Raw genomic sequence first — 19,450 nt, 5'->3', positions numbered from 1 at the left:
CAAATATACTGGTATGCATGGTAACTGTCATTTTGATGTTGGCAGACTCTCCACTTGAGCGTTATGGTATTAACATAACAGGATAAAGTTATCAGCAATAGTTCTTGATGAGGGATCACAGACATGGTTTTGGCATTTTTCTAAAATAGCACTATTTAGTAATTCAGTAGTGTATGTATAGCTTAAAAGGTGTGTGTTGGTGTGGATGATTGTTCTTTATAGGAGGATAATGAAGCAGTCATTATTTAGTTTTAAAACAGCACAGTGTGCTTAGTGTATTTGTTTTATTTATGCACATAAATTTTAGGGATATTGCAGATACGAGGGGGTATCGCAAAGTTTTAATTATCACAATCAACTAAATGAAACCGAAACTATTTTAAGTGGCCCTTTAGACTTCTCTACATAGTCACCATGAAGATGAACACATTTCTCCCAGCGTTTTTTGACCTGCAGACCGCCATTGTAGAAGTCCTCAGATTGCATCGAAAACCAGTTTTCCACCTCTTGCGTGACATCATTTTTGTTTCAAATGGCTGACTCCGTAGTGGATTTTTCAATTCAGGGAAGAATGAGAAGTCACTTGTGACTAGATCGTGAGAATAGGGCAGATGTGGCAAGATTTCATAGCCGTATTGCCTTCTTTCCACAACATCAGCTTGAGATGAGTGAGCGGGTGCATTGTTGATAAGAAGACAGACTGCAGAACTCCCTTAGACATGTGGAGTTCGTCGAGTAATTTTCCACATACTGCTGTAACTAAGACCAGTTGCATATATCATCATGTGGAGAGTTACTCGTCTGTCTTTCAGGATGAGATCCTCAACTAACTTCTCACTGTAGCCGCATTGTCCGTGAGTGAAGGTCGTCCACTTCTTGGCTCATCTGCGAGGGACATGTGGCCATTTTGGAAATTCCTCTTCCACCTCACAACAGTGTTATATGATGGACAATCGTCACCATAGACAGCCTTAATTTTATCATGAATTTGCCGGTGACTGTAACCCTTCAAATGCAGGAACTTAATCACACTGTGAGCCTCACTCTTCTATATCTTACAGGTTACGGACATCTACTGCCACCTGTCAAGAAATTCATTGGTTATTACAACTTTCTTGCACACGGTTTATAAAAATTTGTTTAAAGCTTGTATGTCTGTTAATCATTACAGATTTTATGAATGATGGATAATTTTATTTCAGTTTGCATGTAGAAGAGCCTGAAATAAAGGCTATTCATAGAATTTTTTTCCAGCATTCCCTTTGTTGTGCCTTTTTTAATGGGTACAGTTCGAGATTATCTAAGAAAGGATCGTTATGCACTCTTGCAAAATAATAAAAAATCAGGGAGGCCAGAAACTTAACATTCTGGTTTCGTAGATGAAAAGCATGGAGAATGGAAATGCTCTTGAATTGTCTCATTTTGATTTACAACCTATCAATTTCCTGTTACTGCACAACACATTTTAATTCATACAGTCGCATGACAAACTACATATATGAACACGACAATTTAACATATATGAACACGACAATTTAACAATCCCAACATGATGAATAGATCATAGATTAATGAATTAAAAAGGCTATTCTCAATCTCTTATCAAGTAGTTTCATTGGTGGGAAAAGCTATTTGAAAGAGCTTGTGACACAAATATTTATTGAAAAGAGTGAAAAATTGTAGCTCCACCAGAGTCTGAGAGAATTGCTATTTTTTGTGTGGCTGGCTTTGCTCTTGCATTTTGACTTTTCTGTCAAGGCAGCACTTGTGGAACATTGTGTCAAGATGTGGATGATAGATTCATAGTAATTTCTGAGGGAAAATATATAGAAATTCACCACTTAACATTACAGACTAGTGTAATTTCTAAATCGTATATGGAAACCTGGGTGGTTGTTCATTCATTAACCATTAGTCTGCACTGTGGCTTAAATAAGAAGCCAAAAATAAAGATCCAAGCACTTATAACATGGGATTGCATGCTAAATGTTGTGTGTTTTTGTTATTTGTTCATGTTATTTTGTTTTTGTCCATTACTGTGAATACACTGCAAAGGCACTACACAACATTTTAAAACTGATTTATTTATGATTTATCTTAATCATTTAGAAGAAGAACTAAAGTACACGTAAATCGTATGATACTTGCAGAGCCTTCTTGATACCCTAACATTTAAGTATGTGACTAATCAGAGGGAGAGCTGCATTAGGTTAACGATTCATGATCTCACTAGTGCCAGAGTTAGGCTAGTCCCAGTAACACCTGATGTAGAGGCTTGCATCTTTGGGGTGGAAAAATTACACATCATCCTGAATTCAGGGGGGAAGCAATTCGAATGAAGCATGCAATTGAAACTGTTGTATAAATATACATACTTGCTTTTATACATAAATAATGTTACATGAAGTGGTTACAAGGTGCAACAGCATGGAATTCTGTAAAAAAATAATTTTAAAAACTGAAAAAATACATTTTAATTATAGATTCTATTATACATTCTGACCAATAATGTGGCATGACACCTTCACAGAAAAAAATGTGCGAGGAACAATTTTTTTTTTTTATATTGACCTTGGAGTAGAGACTTTAAATTCAGTCCTGGAACTTTTCATGGAAGGCTTCGAGTTCAAATCCTGTCCTTGAGTGTTACTTTGAGTGTCCCATCATCAATTTCAAACTCATCTTCATTGTCACAATTAAAAAAAGACAGATAAGCAATGCTAAATAAGAAAGATGTAGTCGGGGAGGCTTTGTAGTGTGTTTGATTCAATTTCAGACTATAAGATCAAATCTGGATTAGGCTCAGTCTGTCTGATGGACATAAATCATTATGTTGTAATGCACCAAGAGATCACCTTTAGAAATACATGAAATTGAGAATTGGTAATAATTTAAACAGCACATAATTCTATTTACATAAATCTTATGCACACTAAATTATTACCATTTGACATGCATAAACTAGTTATGTGAAATTGAAAGAGAGAGAGAGAAACTAAGAACAGAATTGTTTTATCATTTCAACATATACCGGAACCCATTATTCAGCTATAATTATTCTGTTCACTCCATTCACAAACTTGCCCTCATCCAGATAATATTTTGATCTATTTCTCCTTGAAGATGGTATGTATCCAATTTCAAATGATAGTGGTGTATCTGTAATATGCTCACAATAAAAATAGTTTGCAATTGACTCTCCAATTCTGTCCCAGCTTTTCTAAAGCATAGTTGTAAATAAGCAGTTCTTTTCAAGCCAAAACCCATTGTAGTGACCTGGTTACGTACAATAATTAAGGTGAATGAACCATTTTGAATTAGTCATTTTATATGGGCTATGTAGTATCAAAATCAGTTATGAGCCCCAGTAGCCAAATGTGTGGGTTGGATTTCTACATAAAGTGGCTCTGGGGCTGACCCATCCTCTAGTCAATATAAGGGAGCAACCCTGGCAGGTAGAGGTAGTTTGTGCTGATCACATCACCTCCAATTTGGCACAGTGTCAGAATGTATCAGGTCCTACCTCAATGTAAATTGATTTCATTAAGTCATGCATGGGGTTTTTAAGTAAAATGTTTTTTTAAAAAAATACTCAAGGTCTTGTGATGAACTCCAAATGGCAGTGATTAGTTGAATCAGTGCAATCATGTTTTTTGAATGATGTAGTGTAGGTTAAAAAAGTAAATTATGTAATGATGCTACAGAATAAATATTTCATATGCTGTTGATATAGGTAAAGTGGAGAGAAGATTTATCCTGTTATGTTGTTAATACCATAATACTTCTGCTGCTAAATCAATAAGAGCTTTAATATTAATGAAGAAAAGCATTTATTGCACCCGTAATAAGCAGTCTTAACGTGTACATACCTGACTATAAATAATGTTATGTGAAGTTCCGCTTATTGCTTTACTAAGTAATCTAATAACATGGTCAACTTTCAAGCAATCAAAAAAAAAAAAAAAGGCACAGTAAAAATTAAGGCTACTGGTTGTGGAATCCGATTTAGAGATGTCTGCATAATTAATTTAATAACAACAGATATCAAAACATGAAAGGCCTGGCAGTGGGTTTTTGTGACATTAGAATTAATAATAACTCAAAATATCCTTCAACATGTGAATTTATACATTTTTTAATGTGTAAATTCATTGCAATGTGTAGTGAAACCAATGATTTACATGAGTGTGTGTAGTGGGGATGGGTGCTTGAATCCAGATCCAAATTATTTGAATCAAAAATTATCTGAATGTGAATCATAGCTCCAATATCAAAAGCTCTAATCATAGATATGAGGGGTACCAATCCTTGTTTTGTTTTGGATGATGATGATATCCCAATATTGAATGCAATATCCAAATCCATTAGGATCAGATATCATGCCCATCCCTAATACGTTGGTGTCTGGGTGTTCACATGTGAGGGAACGAGTGTGTGTGTGTTCAACACATGTTTGTTTATTGAATTGTCTTTTGTAGCAATAGTTGAAGTTTTTATTGCAGCTTTAAATTATGTTTTTTTGTTATCTTAAGTATTGTTATCTTCTTTTTGCATAGTTGTTTTGAGTAGAATTTCATTTGTGTATATTAGAAAATATTAGTTTATATTTTTTTGTATTATTTTGTCTAGTTTTATAGTTTTTTAAACACGTATTATTTTGCATGGGCAGAAGTAGCTTTTTTTGCTTTTTGCATAAAGTTTTACAACATTGAAGTATGTAAGCTGTAAGTTAGTTTGCATATTTTTTGTTATTAGACGTAAATTAAAGTTAGAGCCATATAATTGTTATAGGGAGAAAGGGGTGGTTCATTTATCATATTTTTTGTTATGGTTTGTTTCATAGTGCTACCCATAGTTTTTTTTTTTTTTTTTTTTTCGAGAGGTAGATGTGATTTTATTTCTGAATGAGTGTTTATTGAATTTTGTATGAGAACAAGCAAGTTTATATGCAAGAAAAGTATTATATCAATTCTTATGTGCACAGTTTTAGGATTTTACAATTTTCCTACATTATTATTATTTTAAATATTAATCTTGAGCACCTGAAAATGTGTAATTCAGGTTCTATTGTAATAAAATTTGATTTCCCTTGAATGCTGGACACTGCAACTACATATGCATAGAGCTAGAATTACAGAAAAATAGAATTTAAAATATTAAATATAGAGAAATTTCTGTGCACATAAAAAGTTCTCCTAAAAATTAATGTAATTATTTTCATAGCAGTGTTCATTTGTGATTACACTGTGTGGTTCCTTATGCTCACACCAGCAGAAAAAATGCTATAAATCTGGTGGTCCAAAACGGACAAAGATCCGTTTGCTCAAATTCACATTCTTTCCTTACTCATCTCTGGTAGAAGCACACTTCTGTAGTTCAGGCTTACTCCCAGTTTAACACACCTTTGTGAACATGAATCTTCACTCGATTCAGTTTGAAAAGCAGCATTGCTTACAAATATTTTAAATGCCTGTGGAATTCTCAGTGTAAGAACTTTTTACTTTCCAGATACAAAATAACTGCATTACTTTTGCTATAATCATATTTGTTGTTCTAATAATCTTATACATCAGCAGTTCTAGGTTTGAACTGTGGGTAAAGCATAGTTGTATACGTACTCAACTTTTTCATTACTCATAATGATCATTAAGATTAACTTTGAGACATGGAAAAGCATTGTAAATAACCAGATCCAGAAACAATCTCATAGTGCATTAAATTATCGTAGAGACTTGTACCCCAGATATTCTAATAAGTATGCAAGTGTCAAATATGGATCAGTTCTTAAATATTTTACCACTTCAAGAGCAATGAACAGGAACCTGTGTTTTAGGAATGTTAAAACTGATGCACACATTAGGCAATCATATATACATATTGGTCAAATTACCAAAAACGTTTTACATCCAAAATTTCTGAAAATAGTATTTAACTGCTTCAGATTTGTTTGTTATATTATGAGTATAAAGTATACAATTATATCACTGTAGTGCACATCTTTATAGAAGGAATTATCTTTATTCCACATTTCTCAACTACTGCTATTAATCTGATTATTTCTAAAGGGAAACTGAAGTTTGGTTAAATCTTGTAGGGATGTGGCATTGTAGAGGGTTATTAAAAAATAATCTTGACAAATGTGTTGTCCAGAATTTGGTTAGAATTCCAATAATGTGTTTTTGTTTACAGTATTACACCATACTTTATATATATAGTCTTACCACAGAAGGTCGGCTGCTGATACCTAATTGTCTCGAAATAACAGGAAGAGAAAGCTTTTCATATGTACCTCTCGTCTGTTTCGACATGAAAATATTGAAAGGTGTTAATCAATTACTGAAATGCAAACTCAGACTATGTGTGTCAGGCTGTCAGCCATAAACATTTTAACTCAAAACCTTAAATTTACAGCAGTCATAATGGTCACAAAATTGAGCATTTTGCCCCCTCAAACAGAGATGATCATTTGGCCCAGTTTTAAAAACAAGTGCCTCATAATGGTGTGCAAGAGTTTGTGTAAGTACCAAAGTCCATTGTGAAAATAAACTAAATTATCAGCCATTCTTTGAAGAAAAGATTAATAGAAATGAGAAATCATCATATTTTAGGTATTCAGTAAGAGGAGTTGTCAGTGATTATTAAGTGTCATTTTAAATTTGTTCTTCACATTCCTTTGTAGTAATCAACAATTTCTTCATTGTTATTATTACATTAATATATAGACCACACACACACACGTGTGGACTGGAAATTTAATAGTGATCACGATGGTTACGTATAAGCCAGGAGAGGTGCAGCACAGAATCACTTTTACAGTCCCTGAAAATAATCTCCATGGCCCTTTGTCATTAGTGTGGTAGCTTCGTAATGCTATCAGCAGCCCACATGTGTTGATATCTCAGATAGGGCGGTGGAACCCGGCACCACAATTTACAACATGTGTAGCTGCTGCTTCAGGACTTTTGAAACGGTTACATGACCAGCTTCACTCGGGAATAGTCCAATGCCAATCATCCAGCAGGAAGGTAGAAGCAGCGTTGTCTTGTGCATCCGTAATGATAGGTTGCCCAGGCCTAGGCTCATCTCGCACATTTTCACCCCCCTCCCCCTACCATGAAACCATTCATCCACTTCCTTACCATACTGTATGGAAATGCATCAGCTTCACATGCCTCTACTAGTATCTGCTAACACTTCTTTGCACTATGACCCCTCACAGTTTCAATTTTCAACAAGACACGTAGCCCAAACTTGAAAACCATGTTCCGTCACCAACTGTGTGCTCTGCACTTAGTGCATCATGTAGCAAGGTCATGTCCATAATACCGTGGCTAGGAGAAATTTTGGCCTTGATGGTCTCGTTCATACATATCACTATTCCCCATTCGGCACATGCCCACACACACACACACCATCTTACCTCACAAATTTCCTATCACCTTAATTTTCATTCTGTAAACTCACCAAAGGTAATCTAAGCAATACAGTAGAACGTCGTTTATCCGCATTAATTGGTACCGAAGAGTATGCGGATAACGATTTTTGCAGATAATCAAACATGTGTTTATTTAACAAAGAAAAGCATGTACAGTACAGGTTTATTTTATACATACAGTACGTGCCTAAATTACAGTACTGTACCTATACTGTGTTATTTATGGCAGAAAAATAATCACATTTTTTTGGAACAGATTTGATATATATATATATTTTTTTTTTGCCGTTCTTGCTTTTTTGAGTGTGCGGATAAACGATGTTCTACTGTATTTTAAAAAGTGATCACATATTAATATTCTGCAATAAAATGAACATCTAGTCAACCTCCATGGTGGAATGATTAGCCAAGCATTATGCAACACCAGGTATCCCAGGTTTGAATCCTGGCATTTGTGTTTTTTGCGAGTTCCCCTTCATAAATTTCATCATATTATATATGATATACATACATCATATATCCTCATCATTGTGATTAGCCAAAAGTGGCAGAAAAGTTATGTTAAATAACACGCAACAGATGACAAAGTAAAAGTACTTTCATGAATGCTCACATAACCACTGTTGCACAAGAGAAAAAAAATACCTGTGGTTCTTGTACCCAAGGTGTCCAAAAATTTGTGAATTTTCTTCAGATATGAAAAATGACCATGTTTAATACAAATGTGTTTTTTTTTCTTGTCTTTTTTTGACCTCATTGGGGTTTACAGTATATAAAATGTTATTTCTTTGAGATTTCATCTAGGGGTGTAGTCACTTTATAGACAAGAATAGGGAAGGGGACTAACTATTCACTTTTCCCTTGATGAACAATTTATTATTACTTAACTCTTTCAAAGGTAATTGATTAATTCTAGATATTATCATCTTTTTAAACCTCAATGGTAGCATTCAGCATTCATACGTTACTGACTAACAGGGAGTAAAAAAAGAGATTGTATAATTGGAATTATACTAGAATTTTCAGTGAAATTAATTTATAGGGTGGAAAAAATTGTGTAAATTACCACAGGAAAGATAATGAAAGGTTTTGTGCAGATTTATAGCATTCTTGATTCCAAATAATTTGCTTGGTATGCAAAATCTCTACATAAGTTTTTTTTTTTCTATCACTTCCAGGAAAGACTTCTACAACCTATCTACTTTTATTTTATCTGGGTCAATGAGTAGCCACCCTGGTCCTAAAACTTGTAATATATGGTATCAGTTGTGTTATTCGTAAGTTAATGTTAAATTATAATACTAACAAAATTCATGGGATAAAAAAGGCATTTTTGCTCCCTTTTCTTTGTGAAACTTTTTAACTTTAGATGACTGCACTTTTCGAAACTTCATGATTGCAATGATCTGTCCACAACCTACAGAAAACAGAAATGTTCTTTCCCCATAACACGAAAAAGGTTTAATGTAAGAAATATTGACAAATATCAAAGTTCAAAAATTTGTTAGACATATATTTGATTTAATCTGTTGCATTAACTGATTTTGCATTCCAGTTATTGTAAAAGTGTTCCCCTGTGCTTTGCACCATGACATGAAGGCGTATAGGTTGGTGTGGAGTGAAGAGAAAATAATATGTATAACAGAATTACTTACAAATCAGATTTAGATACCATGTTGTATCATTATTAAATTACTGTCATTGTAACTATTTTGAGGAACAAGATATACATAATACAGGTTATATCTATCATAAAATAAAGTGGTAAATTAATGAATGTGAAAGTTTTATTCTTCAATATATTACATTTGCCACTTTATTAGTGAACACTTTGACACTGAAATACTACAGTAGACACTATAGTTTTACTACCAAATTTTAATAAATCTTTTACCAATCGCAAAGTGTGGTATAAACGATGCCTCAATCTGCAGCCATTTCAGTTTTAGTTTTATGTGGATTAACACCCACTTCTCGTATGAATTTTACTTCCTGGTCAATCTTGTAACTTTTCCTCGCATTATACATCAACTGTATAATTAACACATTTTTAAATTATATTATGCCAGGACCTACAGTAATTTACGTATAAAGCGGTCTCAACTGTATTTAAATGGTCTCTCAGAAAGTGATCACTTAACATTGAATGAAGTGTAGTGTGACAGCACGAGCATTTGTATCTTGTTTGAGTGTTCAGGAACACCATACAGACAGGGGTTCCTTTTTTATTTTTATGAAATAATCGCACTTAAAAGATAATTTTGTGTAATATATATATACCCAGGTCACATTTTCATTGGAGAAGAAAGAGGTGCACAGATTCACAAAGTGTAGGAGCACAGAATACTAACTGAAGCATTGGTGCAATGTTGCCAGAGAAAGTTAGAAGATGGGAAACAAAAGTAAGGTACTTTCACCAGTGTTATCCAACCAATAACCCTTTCGCCTCTTTCTCAAAACCCCCAAAACCACCCACCCTATGCAGTAAACACTGGTGAAAGTACCTTACTTTTGTTTCCTATCTTCTAACCTTCTCTGGCAACATTGTACCAAAGCTTCAGTTAGTATTCTGTGCTCCTACACTTCGTGAATCTGTGCACCTCTTTCTTCTCCGATGAAAATGTGACCTGGGTCATGAAATATCAAAGTTTTTCTTTTCATGTTGTGTTTATCATCTTCTTCATCATTTGTATATACAGGGTGTTACTAAAGTTTGTTTCCAACACTTAGGAGGTGATTCTACAAGTGAAAATAAACACAAAAGTTTGTGACGAAATGCTGAAAACTGCACCCATTCGGAGTTATTGAAGTGGGAAAATTATGTTTACAAGCAAATAGTGGCACAACGGCCAACCATATGACTGCGGCGAAGGGCGTTCCACAAAGAAATGCAGCATGCTCTATTAAAAAAAAAAAAAACATGGCAGATGTGTGAAGTTGATGCGCAAGGGATTCCCCAAAGGAAGCAAATCGGTCTGTTGAAATAATCGGGTTAGGGAAGGGTATAGCAAGATGTGTTATCCACGGAAAGTGATATGTGGAGACTGACAACTAAGATGAAGGTGAATATCTGTAGTGGACGTCAGCATTACGTAGAAAAACAAAGATGATGGTGGTGCTGTGCTAGGTTGCAAATGTGTGTACATGTTCACTGTGTGCAGAGTGGAGGTGCCGAGGGAACCACATCACAGACAATGTTCAAACTGTCTGCCATTAACTTCCACTCAGAGATGACAACTCCGAATCAACGATTGTCTAGTTCGAGCAAACAATCCCGCAGTGTCAGCTATCGTTGCTGCGGCAACATTAATGCGTGCAACGAGATCCTCTGCTGACACGACAGGTGTTTTGTATACGAAGAGTTTCATCTCTCCCCATAGAAAGAAGTCCAGGGGAGTGATGTCCAGCGATCTTGCTGGTCACGGCACAGACCCACGCCTACCAATACACCGATTGTGGAATAAGCCATTGAGGAAGTGACGCACATTTTGGTCGAAATGTGGTGGTGCACCATCGTGTTGGAACCATAGTCCTTGCCTCAGTGCCAAGGGCACGTCCTCCAATGGTTCAGGCAAAACATCACGAAGAAATGCATGATATGTACCACCACACAGGCGAACAGGGAAAATGTACGGCCCAATCAAATGGTCATGCACTATCTCACACCACACATTAACCGCAAACATGTGCTGATGGTGTGCTACGAGAATTGCATGTGGATTTGCAAAATCCCAAACGTACTGTAACTGTTTCTACTATTGAACATGCCCATTTTGGTGAACACAACACCCTGTTCACAAAATTTGGGATAGTTTCCATGTGATGCAAAAACCATTGGCAAAACATCACACGTGGGTCGAAGTCCTGAGGTAAAAGGTCTTGTACCTTTTGGAGTTTGAAAGGGTACCTCCCCTCTTCGGATAGGATGCCCCACACATTAACATAGGATGTGTTGTGGGCACTGGCGTACTGGTGTCAGGACGATCCCTGACGGCATTTAACCCCGGAACTTGACATATCTGCCATGTGCTTTTTTGAATCGAGCATGCCACATTTCTTTGTGGAACGCCCTTCGCTGTGGTCATATGGTTGGCCGTTGTGCCACTATTTGCTTGTAAACATAATTTTCCCACTTCAATAACTTCGAATGGGTGCCATTTTCAGCATTTCGTCACATGAACTTTGGTGTTTATTTTAACTTGTAGAATCACCTCCTAAGCGTTGGAAACTAACTTTAGTAACACCCTGTATATATGCCATAATCCATCTTTTACCCCCCCCCCCCACTCAGACACATCTTTCCGCAGGCGATGGGAAAGGGCCTATATATCAGGCATGCATGCCACTATACCCCTCAGACTTAACCTAGCCAACCAATAACCTTTTCCCTTCCCCAAAACCACCCACCCTATGCAGTAAACACTGGTAAAAGTACCTTATATTTGTTTCCTATTGTCTTTCTCTGGCAACATTGTACCAATGGTACAGTTAGTATTCTGTTCTCCTACTCTTCGTCATTCTGTGCACCGCTTTCTTCTCTGTTGAAAATGTGGCAGAGGCTACGAAATATCAAACTTTTCCCTTTAATGTGGTAAGTGATTACTGTCTCCTTCAATTGTTGTGTTTATCCACCCTTCTGGCACCTTTTCTCATCCTATTCCTGTATATATATTAGTTGTAAAAAATATGTTTATATTTGTAATCAATTTCTGTTTTTTTTTCTTTCCTGGTGATCACATAATTTATTAAATATCTCAATCACTAAAAGTAGTGTTATTCATTCTGGTAAGTATTTTTTTTATCATAGTTATCTTATTTCTGCAAACAAGATATTGAGAAATTTTCTAATAGGTGGTTTCAGTTTTTTCTGAACTGGATACCTATTTTTCCATTATGTTGGAATTGGTGATCATTGAATGATCCACATGGCACCGTCTTTGCTTATTTACCAAACAATTCTTTCATCACACATGCACCAAGTCATTCAGCAGTTATCTGTGTTATCTTTTACCTTGAAAATTTATACTTGCGTTTAAAATCATAGATTTCTCCACCTTTGGATGAAAAACCATTCTAAGGACCTATTTTTGTTTTTGACTGTATCTGCACGAGCTTTAATTTGGCAATGCAGCAGAAATCAATACATGGCAGAAAAGAGAGGGGTGGGGCCATATACCACCCCTCACCCAACAAGAAAAAATAGATAAATGCTTTGTTTTAACCCAAATATGCATCTTTTGTATGGTATTTAGGGTTATATTAAATGTCACATCCCCTCATTTTTTTTTTGATTGGCAGTTGAAAGTACAGTTGTCAGAGAAATTAACAGACTTGTAACATTCTATTTCATATAATCATGGTATCTTATTTTTATGTGAAAAATTTCCACATTGTAGAGAAAGAACATGTCTAAAAGTTGTGCACAGGGATTACTTTGAGTCTTAACCATTTCAACTCTACAACCATTGGAGTTCATTGTAGATTAGGCACACACAGATGTACTACGTAGAAATTTTCAGCAAAAAATGCAGGCTCGACCAGGACTCGAACCCGGGTCTCTGGCATACCGTGCCATTGCTCTAACCATGCCAGCCTGGCCTCGCCTAATTTTTCGCTATCGCTGTTCATGTTTGATTTTTATAATTGTTATTTTATTGAAACAGGAGAGAGGAACATTCCAAGGATGACATTGTCTAATACATGGATATTACCTTCACAGTACACTCTGTCTCGGGAATCTCTGGAGCAAGTGAACAAAATCAAGTCTGTGCACAAATAGTGACTCGAGACTGAATGAAGTCATGGGAGGGGAAGTGAGTGCAGCTACCAGCCGTTTGAAGCCACACACTGGCTTTGCTCAGACAACTTGCTTTCACGTCTTCTCTTGAGTTATGCACGACCTTGCTCCACACATTCCAGAGACTGAGTGTAGAGTGATTAGTGAAGTCAGAACTTAATCTTATGGAAAAGGTAATAGTTCTGCTGTTGTGTAGGGGTTTATTAATTAGAACCGAGTAGTGATAGTGCAAGTAAGGCCTATTATACCTGCCGCAAAATTAGTTTGGTATTGACACTTGAGAACCACGTGTTGAAATCGGGTCTACGTCACTGCGGGAGGGTGGGTTGCTGGCATGCGAGCCAATCAAAATCTTCCCAGTGCTTCACCCAGGCCCTGGTTACCTAGCAACAGAAAACGTTTTTCTCGGTGTTGCCGCTTATCGGGCGATTCTTCCTGCGATCAGATTTCATGTTGTTGGGAGAGGACGTGTTGTTTGTTGCGTTGCGTTACTGTGATATTTTAACCAGTCCGTTTGTTTAGTGTTTATTGAATTTAGAGTATTCTTTGTTGTATATAGCGTGTTGTTTTAGTGTGTTATTTTTTGTACATAATTTTCTGTGTTCTGCTTGAGTGTGTCGTGTGCTTGTGTGAAGAATGTCAAGCACGGGAGGCAATACTCGAGATGACAATGTACCAAAGAGGCCATGCACTGAAAGAAAAAGGAATTCTTCTCAAAGGACAAACGCGGGAGATGGTTTGTTCTGAGCGCAAGTAATTTGAACAAGAGAAAAACAATGGGGGTCGAATCATTTCTGTAAACAAAGTTCTGGACAGGACTGCTGCTGCTTTCGGCGTGTCTAAGAACACTATTGTTACCATAGGGAAAGAAAAATATAATGTGGTAGAAATAAATAAATAAATAAATGCGAGGCTTCACAATTGGAAACCCCAGGAAAGAATAGGAATATCAGTAAACGCGTGACAAATTTAGATACTTTTCAGCAAGATGCTATTCTCGTCATATTTACTCTTATTATAGGACGAAAGATCATCCCACTGTTGGGAAACTGCGCGTTTCGATGAAAGATTCGGCATTTTTTCAAGGTGGGGAAACATCTTTAAGGACAGTCATAAAATCTCTGGGATTCTCATACAAAAAAAAAATAATGGATCCAAAATAAAGTATGGAGGCATATGGAGACGTGGAGGTAGAGCCCCACACATTCTTGACCTCGACCTAGGCCATCTTATGGAGGTGATGCGGTGATGTGGTTCACCAACCGCCTTTACCACAGGTTTGCCCCAGGTACTCACTTGGGCTGAGTCGACCCCGGAACCGCTCGGGATATTTGAAAAAGTTCCACAAACCACCGCGGGTCTCACGCGTGAAAGTCAGACGCCCCACCAACTGGACTTTGTGCACTTCAGTTGCGGTATAATTGAAAGACGGGCAGACTCTAACGGCGACTTCGGAAAGAAATGATTATTGAAAGTGTATATACAGAATGGATTGAAAAGGTAACCTGTAAACAATGCTCGTTTCATTAATTCGTTCATGTTGTAAGGGAGATGGAAATGAATAGAAAAAACAATAACACATTCATCATTGTTGTCATCATTGTTATTCCATTTTCCTCGAAAAACAATAACACTTTTCATCAGTGGGTGCGTTCCGAAAGTCTTAACGAAACGAACGCATTCAACGAAAATAACTGGGCTCGTGAATCTGGTGAAACCAGTTATTTTACGGACTTATGGGACACTCTAGGCGAAAGCGCAGGCGCAGCGTTTTGTTTAGAGAAAGTTTCCGCATGGCGTCAGCGGAAGGAATGTCCTTATGGCAAAAATAAACTCTATTATGGCCACTGTTACTCATTTTAATCACATTCTAAGAACGGTCAAGGCATACTTATCTTGTGCATGTTGCTTCATATCGCTATCTGTTAAAATTATAATACATTTTCCGAACTAGTGCAGTTTGAATCCATCAGCACGCGCTTTGTCTGCAAGGAGCAGACGATTTTCACGGAACAAACCAGCATCCTGGCCCGTGCGTTTGGTGAATCTCGTTCTTGCACGAAACGCACGGAATGCGACTTTTGGGACAGCATAATGAAACTCACGAAACGCACGGAAGCACTTATGGAACGGTCAGTTACCATAACTCGTTTAACGCGTTAAACTCGTGCGACTTTCGGAACGGGCCCATTGTTGTTCCTTTTCATAACACGTTTTCCTCGACACAGCGTCAGACGGCTGCAGTGCGTACTGTACCGCATGATATGGCAACACCGTGACGCGTGTTCCTTCAGCTCTCAATACCAAACTAATTTTGCGGCAGGTATAGTATTGTATCTGGGAAATACAAATAAAAGTAGTATGTACAATTTCATGGTAAAAAATATTGTTTATTTTAGCTCTTTCCTATTGACACTTGAACTAAATTTTGGCAAACCTGTTCGTTACACATATAAATGCTAAGAGTTTTACTTGCTTGTTCTTTTGCAACGTACACAAATGTGAGTGGATTTTAAGTGTAGTGTAATTGTTAATGTCAAATGATTATTAATGTCCTTTCAGTACCACCTCAGCACCAAGCCTGAGACGGGAACGGAAATAAACAGAGCTCCAGAACTTCCCATCATTATCATCACTGCCAATAGCAGGGATTCTGAGAAATACTGCCAGAAACAGGATCCTTATACATCTGATGCATGAGTGTGTGTGTGCGTGTGCATGTGTGTGTGTGTATGTTGTCCTTTAAATGCCTGCCCGGGCAACATGCAACCATTAGTGGTGAGAAGATTCAGAAATATGAAACAAAAAAAAACTGAAGGCAGTTGTGTGGTGTTGCTCTGCACTTGCATATAAGATGTTGTTCCCCTCTTTTTATATAATTATTATACAATGTTGTATTAGACTGGGATGTACAAATCATATTTGGTATCTTGGTCATTACTGCCATATTGATTATTTATTTTATAAATTAGACTGTGTGAAAGTTGGAGATTGCTCAGTGTATGTTGAGATGCTATGCAACATGTTTGAAATCTTGTGCTGATCTTTGTTAACTTTTTGTTACTCTGTCGCCTACAGAGAAATTAAGAGAGTTTACCTTTTCTCCCCATAATTCAAATGTATAGGAACTTCTTTTTTTAATGTGTAAAATAGCCGGTGAAAAGGACAGGGCTTGTAAAATGAGAAGTTTCATGTAAAGAAAGAGAAAAAATACTGTTTTTGATTTTTATTGAACTTTCAGGTACTGTGAATGTGTTATTGAAATATGTGATCTATTTTTGTGTCAAATTCTAAAATGCTTCTAGATAACAATTGTTTATATATATACATATAAAAGGAAGCAATGTGTTTGGCAATTGTGTAAAAGTAAGCTAGGATACATTGGCATGTGTAGTGAAGTTTCTTTTAAAATAAATTTTTAAATATACTTTGTATGGAAAGTATTATTTGGCACCAGATGTGATAGGAAATCAATTAAATTAAATTCAAGAGTGTGTATATTTATGAAGCAAGTTAGAAGAAATGTAGCATGTAAAATTATCAAGTGTTGGGCTGTAATATATGCCTGCAAAGTGGCTATTTTCCCTAACATGTAGTGTTTATATATATATTAAAAAATGGAAAAAAAATATTAAAATGCAGTTAATGAACTGCAAGTTCATTTTGTTATGTAACAAGATTGATGGCTAGATTTGTTGATTTTACCTCTTTGTAACTTTTAGTGATGTATATTCTTTGTGTTTTTTGTCTTGACCCTTTTGTGGATTTATAGTTTTTAGTGTGTTAAGATATGATGACAGTGATTTATTCCATGTGCACTAGCTGATTCATAAACTGTGATAAGAAAGGGATTTTTAGTTTGTTCACAGAGAAATCTGGGAAAATAGGGGGGCTGGGAGTTAACGTTGTGCTTGTGGAGCAGAAAATGTAGTTGGTGTACCACAAAACCAAATATCCAGTTTTTGCCATATACATATATATATATATTTTCACTCTTGTAGTATGTATTTATTGGGTTATTGGATGCTCAGTCTAGATCTGGTCTTGTGAAGAATTCTATTGTTTACTCACTGCCATTTTTTTTTTGTAAAAACTTCCCTTACCTAGTAAAAGCACCACTGCCACAAGCTTTGTGTTCAGCAGTTTTTGAAACCAGTTTCAGGGATGTAACATTGGATTTTTAACTGCATTGAGCCATTTGTTAGGTAAACTTTTTTTCTTTTTTTGTGTGCGTATGTCGTCAAGATGTGTTCTGAACTTGTAATGATTGAATGCAAGTGTGCATGTGTGTGTGTGAGGAAGCGACTTTTGTAAATATATTTTTGGTCTTTGTTTTGTTTTATTTTTGTTCTTGTAGTATGGCCAAACTTGCTATAAGTTGCCATTATAGTTTGGAACAAGTTTGTTGTTCCACATAATGTGTTCCACAGCATCTTCCTTCTGGGGTATATACCTCATTCATTTGCATACATTTGAAGCAGTGTGTGTTACGATCTCAGTACAGTATTTTTTATGGCTTAATACTTGCTTGAATTGGCTGATACTACAGGATTTTTTAACAATTTACATTGAAAAGACAAGATAATTAGAACACTAACATCCAAAAATTGTTATAGATTCAAATTGTGATGAACGTTTTAATCGAATACCAAAAGTGAGATAGATTCTTGACTAATACAGTACAAACAAAGAAAAAAGTAAAGATATGGTACTTAGTTCGACTTTGTACTGCATGTTTTGTAGTTTTTTGTGAAGTTTCACTATTCCTAGCCACACATATGTATCCATGTGTAAAGTGTAATAAATATGTAAATTGCTTAAGTAACTATTCTTTTTTATTATTATTATTTTTAAGTGCCTTATTGCATATCATATGTAAAGCTATAGGGAAGTTATGGTGGACTAATAGAACTACATAACAATACCTAAATGCAACATATGTCTGAAGCTAATAAAGTCACACGCTTCCGAGTTCTAACAATCCTATTGACTTTCAGTGGAATTGCTACAATGTATAAGTGTGTGTGACTGTACATGTATGTAATTTAATGTATTGAAACACCTGTAAAATGCTACTGTACCGACTTCCACTTGTACAAACAACGGCAAAGGTAATAGTAGACCCCACGGCAAAGTGGGTTAGAAATCCTGCGTGCTTCAGGACAGCTTTGATAAGGCACCTGAATTGTCTCTAGGTGAACCAGGAAGTGGGCGATCTTTAATCCTAAAGGCCATTCTGCAAAACAAAGCGGTTTGTGTGTGGATTTGCTGGGTATGATAAGTGGATATGTTCTTGTTTTCTGGTTTTTTGCATCGCTTTTCTGCCACTTTTGGGCAATCGCGACAATGAAGATGAGTGAACATACGTATGATAAACAGAACATCATTCAAAAATATCACCAATGACCAGGCTGGTATTCAAACCTGGGATCCCTGACGTAAAATCGTCTAGGTCAATTTGCACGTATAGAAACTTACAGGGTGGGAAATAACCTTTTGCTAGGGGTCCACAGTAAAAAGTAACAACAATTAAGAAATTATGGTAATACCAAATGTTTACTACGACAATTGTGGTTACAAAAACAAAATTAAAAGTTAGTATGTCCACAGTTTGCTTCTCACAGCACGAAGACGATCAGGGTAGGAGCTCCGAAGATTCGCAAACAGTCCGTACTCCGTTCCATGTCACGGAGGACTTGTTCCAGATGTGCAAGGAGTGTTGGCCGGGACTAGCGGTCCGGTCCACATTCCACTATCATCAAGGACTCAACTGCATCTTTCAGAATAGCCCCAAAGTGCTCCACTGCATTCAGGTCCGGTGATGCACCCGGCCATTCAGAACTGCTGAAGTAGTCAATGCTACTTCGCCGAAGAAGGTCTTGGTTTTAGCATTTGCCTTGAAGCAAGGTGGTTTGTCATGAACTAACTTTTAATTTTGTTTTTGTAACCACAATTGTCGTAGTAAACATTTGGTATTACCATAATTTCTTAATTGTTGTTACTTTTTCCTGCAGACCCCTAGCAAAAGGTTATTTCCCACCCTGTACACTTACACACCTCTTCCTTACATATGTATTTCGTTTTACCTGCTGCACTTCTCTTATGGTGAATACTAGCCCCTCATTTCAGGTTTATCCCATGTTTTGTAGTGATTGATAATCCTATTTAGCCTCGTGAATCTTATTTCGAAGAAAACCCTGTTAGAGGATTACGTGTGT

The 19,450-nt window shown here is 36.4% G+C and overlaps 1 protein-coding gene across 3 annotated transcripts in view; it reads left to right on the top strand.

Annotated features, from left to right (window-relative positions):
- Positions 1-18,057, top strand: part of gpp (DOT1 like histone lysine methyltransferase grappa) — a 96,692-nt gene extending 78,635 nt beyond the window's left edge. For all 3 annotated transcript variants that reach the window (XM_083132027.1, XM_083132028.1, XM_083132026.1), the window contains one exon: positions 15,795-18,057. In XM_083132027.1, the coding sequence (XP_082988153.1) occupies positions 15,795-15,817 (23 nt within the window). In that variant the 3' untranslated portion in view covers positions 15,818-18,057. The remainder of the gene's footprint in view (positions 1-15,794) is intronic.
- Positions 18,058-19,450: the final 1,393 nt, after the last annotated feature.

The sequence above is a fragment of the Lepisma saccharinum genome, chromosome 1 (assembly GCF_977018435.1).
Source record: "Lepisma saccharinum chromosome 1, izLepSacc3.1, whole genome shotgun sequence".
In the NCBI taxonomy this organism is placed as follows: domain Eukaryota; kingdom Metazoa; phylum Arthropoda; class Insecta; order Zygentoma; family Lepismatidae; genus Lepisma; species Lepisma saccharinum.
This window is presented reverse-complemented; position numbering and strand designations above follow the sequence as displayed.